Source organism: Salvelinus sp. IW2-2015, linkage group LG2, assembly GCF_002910315.2.
Source record: "Salvelinus sp. IW2-2015 linkage group LG2, ASM291031v2, whole genome shotgun sequence".
NCBI classification, from domain to species: domain Eukaryota; kingdom Metazoa; phylum Chordata; class Actinopteri; order Salmoniformes; family Salmonidae; genus Salvelinus; species Salvelinus sp. IW2-2015.
In genome coordinates, this window is record NC_036839.1 from 20,319,483 (window position 1) to 20,325,180 (window position 5,698).

The 5,698-nt window shown below is 40.8% G+C and overlaps 1 protein-coding gene across 1 annotated transcript in view; it reads left to right on the plus strand.

Moving 5' to 3' along the window:
- The first annotated feature begins 2,283 nt into the window (after positions 1 to 2,283).
- LOC111972869 (parathyroid hormone 2 receptor-like) overlaps positions 2,284 to 5,698 on the plus strand; it is a 114,023-nt gene continuing 110,608 nt past the window's right edge. The window contains exon 1 of the mRNA XM_070446252.1: positions 2,284 to 2,349. Within this exon, the coding sequence (XP_070302353.1) occupies positions 2,284 to 2,349 (66 nt within the window). The remainder of the gene's footprint in view (positions 2,350 to 5,698) is intronic.

Genomic DNA, 5,698 nt, shown 5'->3' on the forward strand with positions numbered 1-5,698 from the left:
TTCTCTAAAACCAACATTTCATGAAATGTAAACTGAAAAATGTAAACTACAACCATTTATTTCCCTTTATAGTTTATTTGCCTAAGCATGACCTTCGTCCACATTCCATTTTTTTTCCCAAACATTGTTTTTTTGTGTCAGCAATTAAACATTGTTATTAGTGTGGGGGGGGGGGGGGGGGGGGCTAGTTACCCCCTAGTACCCTACAAATGTGTTGAGGTGAGCTCAACTCAATCGAACGGACGTTTCTGATCCGACAAGCCTCAGAGTGGGCAATTCAATTCAATCGGCCCAGGACAGAAATAATTAAATATTACAATATTGGGATTACAATTGTATTTACGTATATTGTCCAGAATATAACATGAAGTGATGCACCACTCAAAAGTTATTCCACACTGTAGTTGCATTGGGAGTTAATTGAGTTGAGATGATTGATGATTAGAGCTGTAGTGGAACTGATGCTTTGGGGGAACGGATGTTTGTGGATTCATTCACACGCCGGGCTGATAAACATCTTGGAGACAACATATGTGGAGTTCAGGCCAAGTTTATTCTGTTATTTTACCATCAGATGGAAGGGAACAAAACCAAATAGAACACCCTCTCTCACACACATTGGGGGCAGCAGCGACAGAGTCTGAGTTTTATTATGCAATTATTGATGTTTCACTTTTTTTATCCTGCCTCATGCCCAGTTCATAGATAAGTTACCGACTTCCTGCTCTGTACATTGGATGTGTCTAAAATGACACACTATTCCGTTTATAGTGCACTTTACCAGGGCCCATAAGGCTCTAGTCAAAAGTAGTGCACTATATAGGGAATAGGGTTACATTCGGGATGTGACCTGTGTATCTGAAGGAACTAGTAGAGAGGACGATATCAGGTGTTATATTTTAATTAGCATTGATAATTGGATGCTCGGGGGGCACCATGCAATTACTAGTTGAGTACATGCTGCTTCTATCTTCTGTAAGGAAAAGGATGGTTTAGTGTGATGCACACACACACACACACACACACACACACACACACACACACACACACACACACACGTGCGTAGCTTCTGATTACAGTCTGCTTGTATTATTTCCACCTGTTGTTCGTGCCTCCATTCGCAGTGGTATGGTGAGTAATATCAATGGAAGCGGTCATGTTATTGTTGAACTCCACATCTTGCAAAGTACAACCTGTCTTGGTCACATATGAATGTGATTTCAAATATATTGGCAGAGTAGGCCTATTTAGTGTTTAAATTATTTTGTCCTGGTATGACATCGGACATTTTTTTCTCCACTCGGCTAAAGACAGAGATGATTTATTGCATTAAAACGCCCATGCCAACTTTCGGGTCAGTCCTTCGAACGAAGTTTCAGCACCAAGGATAGCTCATCAGCCACTTTAGCACTGCAGAACGAGGACGGCAGAGGAAACCTCGCTTCACATCCCAAATTACGTTTAACGGTCCTTGAATAGAAGAGTTTCTTAAATAATAATATCCTGTGGACAGATTTTGCGCATTTGACCAAATTACGCGATTACTGAAATATTTCACTAGTCAAGAGTTGCTTCAAAGTGCGTTTCTGCTTACGATCAAACCTGGAATGTGATATATGTATTAGGTGGAATTTCGTGTCAGGATATGCAACGCTGTTCATTTACTGTTCAGTCATTTGGATGCTGATAAAACTGCACTGAATGTACAAGGACTCTTTGGAAATTAAAGAAGAGAAAGGGTGATTTTGCCGAACAACCAAAATATCCCCGCGCTTTAGTTTAGCGGTATCAACAGCACGTGCCTTTTCACGTCTTCACTAAGCTTGTTGAGGACGGAAAGCGATTTCGCGTCCTTCTCTCTAAAAAGACAATTGGAATGTACAAACTTGTTCTGAGAAGTCGTGGCAGAATGTATATGCTATAGCCTACTATATGGAAAAATAAATGTGTATTATGGATAAGGAATTATTGTTAATGTGTTTACGAGCTCTCTCTTGACCTTTTCATATTTTTTTTGCGTTTGTTATTGACATTCTATGAACATGTTACCTTATATTTATTATCGTAAAAACGTGTTTTGAAGATTTTACAGTCATAGTCGAAAAAAAGTCAGATATTTGTCATGTGCCCTATATGGAAAGGTGAACCAGACAACGGCTATTGGAGTCGGAATAGCAAATAATAATTATTTCAAATTACGTTTAACCTAACTACATTTAGAGTTTCAAAGAGATAGGTGACGTTTTTCTACAAACAGTTATGACATTTTCCCTGTTTGGAAGTATGGTGAAGTGGATCTTATGGAACTTGGTCTCATTCGTCCTGTGCTGGACATTTGTTAACGCACAGGTAAGAAACAAAACGTAGTCCTAATTGTTCAGCTGTGTTCAGAATAGGACAGGAAATGTCAGATTTTTTTTGATTAGTGCATTATGTTTAGAATAGTATAAATTGCCAAAGTTGAACATTGAGTCGGCAAACAATTTTTATCAGCTGTGGAAAATCACATTTATGTTTTCATAATGAATGAAATATTTAATAGACTCAGTTATTTAATATTTAATAGACTCACAGGCGTTAATTCAACGTATATTCCACGTAATTTCATTGAAATTATCGTGGAAACAACGTTGATTCAACCAGTCTGTGCCCAGTGGGGTGTCATTCACTTGTGAAAATTCAATCCATTTGTCATCTCATTCATACAAAGAGAAATCTGAAATTCGTCATCAGCGGGCAGCAGGCTCACTGATCTTGTTCAATTTAGGGACCCCTGTTATAATGTAGGCATTATGGAGACCCCTTAACAGTGTTGATATTCCCCACCTCACTGAATGCAGTGTGTGACTCACTATTATTGTACAGTGCTGTGAAGGATGTTGTTTCCTTTTGTGTTTTTCTACATGTAATTACAACATTTGTGATATTTACCCAAATAAAAGACAGGATAGATACTCCTTATTTTTGCTTAGAGTGTGTATGACACATCTAATTAAGGGATTGTGGTGTATATAATTATCTGTGCTCACTGTCAGTCAGTAGTGTGGTTTAGTTGTGCTTCAAACTTATCAGCCATGCACTGTAGAGAATGGAGTACAACTTCTCCTCACGACCTCAAATACGTTTCTTAAGACACATGAGAGATCAACTTTGCAGGCACACATCTGGAAATAGATACATATTAAACCGTAATAATTGTAATGTCTGATCAACCAGTACCACCTCTCACGTCTGATCAACCAGTACCACCTCTCACGTCTGATCAACCAGTACCACCTCTCACGTCTGATCAACAGTACCACCTCTCACGTCTGATCAAACAGTACCACCTCTCACGTCTGATCAACCAGTACCACCTCTCACGTCTGATCAACCAGTACCACCTCTCACGTCTGATCAACCAGTACCACCTCTCACGTCTGATCAACCAGTACCACCTCTCACGTCTGATCAACCAGTACCACCACTCCCCCACCTTGGTGACTGCAGAGTCTCTCATTCTGCTTCTATGCATGTCACATAAAAGAATGATAACCCTTGTTAACCATCCTCCTACACAATATTTATTGTGTATGAACTCCCCTGTGTCATGACTCTCCTCTAAAACTTCCTCCAGAGCTTTCTATTTACAGAGAGCTTCTTAGTATTCTATAAGAGGTACTGGTGCTGAAGCAGTATATATATAAAAAATTCAAATATTCTCAAATTTATTAAATTGTTATTTTTCTCATCAATCTACAGACAATACCACATTATGACAAAGCAAAAACATGTTTTTAGACATTTCTGCAAATTCATATGAAAAAACAACTTAAATACCACATTTAAATGTGGTAAATGTGGCGATTATAGCCTCAAATCTTCTTGGATATGACACTACATGTTTGGCACATCTGTATTTGGGGTGTTTCTCCCATTCTTCTCTGCAGATCCTCTCAAGCTCCGTCAGGTTGGATAGGGAGCATCGTTGCACAGCTATTTTCAGGTCTCCAGAGATGTTCGATCAGGTTCAAGTCTGGGCTCTGGCTGGGCCACTCAAGGACATTCAGAGACTTGTCCCGAAGCCACTCCTGTGTTGTCTTAGCTGTATGCTTAGGGTTGTTGTCCTGTTGAAAGGTGAACCTTCACCCCAGTCTGAATTCCTGAGTGCTCTGGAGCAGGTTTTCATCAAGGATCTCTGTACTTTGCTCTGTTCATCTTTCCCTTGACCCTGACTAGTCTCCCAGTCCCTGCCACTAATAAACATCCCTACAGCATGATGCTGCCACCACCATGCTTCACAGTAGGGATGGTGCCACCATAGGGATGGTTTCCTCCAGACGTGACACTTGGCATTCAGGCCAAAGAATTCAGTCTTGGTTTCATCACACCAGAGAATCTTGTTTCTCGTGGTCTGAGAGTCCTTTAGGTGCCTTTTGGCAAACTCCAAGCGGGCTGTCATGTGCCTTTTACTGAGAAGTGGCTTCCATCTGGCCACTCTATCATAAAGGTCTGATTGGTGGAGTGCTGCGGAGATGGTGGTTCTTCTGGAAGTTCTCCCATCTCCACAGAGGAACTTTGGAACTCTGTCAAAGTGACCATCGGGTTCTTGGTCACCTCCCTGACCAAGGACCTTCTCACCCGATTGCTCAGTTTGGCCGGACAGCCAGCTCTAGGAAGAGTCTTGGTGGTTCCAAACTTCTTCCCTTTAAGAATGATGGAGGCTACTGTGTTCTTGGGGACCTTCAATGCTGCAGAAATGTTTTGGTACCCTTCCCCAGATCTGTGCCTCGATACAATCCTGTCTCGGAGCTCTACAGACAATTCCTTCGACCTCATGGATTGGTTTTTGCTCTAATATGCACTGACAACTGTGGGACCTTATATAGACAGGTGTGTGTGCTTTTTCAAATCTTGTCCAATAAATTGAATTTACCACAGATGGACTCCAATAAAGTTGTAGAAACATCTCTAGAATGATCAATGGAAACAGGATGCACCTGAGCTCAATTTCTAGTCTCATAGCAAGGGCCTGAATACTTGTGTAAATAAGATATTTCTGTTTTTTTATTTTTAATACATTTGCAAACATTTCTAAAAACCTGTTTTCTCTTTGTCATTATGAGGTATTGTGTATAGATTGATAAGGAAAAAAATAATTCAATACATTTTAAAATAAGGCTGTAATATAACAAAATGTGGAAAAATCAAGGGGTCTGAATACTTTCCAAATGCACTGTACCTCTGCTCTCTCCTATCTCTCTCACAGTATAACGGAATCACACACAGTAGCCTTAGGATCACTGGATGTATGACCTGTTAGGAATGAGCACTCCCTCACCTGCTTGGCTGCTACATGGTGAAGAGATTTCAGTTTGCCCTGGAAAGAAACAACTGTCTACAGGTGTCAGAGAAGGGGACTGTCAGTTATGACATATTAGTAATTTATATCTGCTGCAGAGTACCTTAGTGGAATGGCGAGGGTTCAATGAACCACGCTCGCATGATGAGTAACCTTGGGTCCAGGCTATGATGAGTAAACTTGGGTCCAGGCTATGATGAGTAACCTTGGGTCCAGGCTATGATGAGTAACCTTGGGTCCAGGCTATGATGAGTAACCTTGAGTCCAGGCTATGATGAGTAACCTTGGGTCCAGGCTATGATGAGTAACCTTGGGTCCAGGCTATGATGAGTAACCTTGGGTCCAGGCTATGATGAG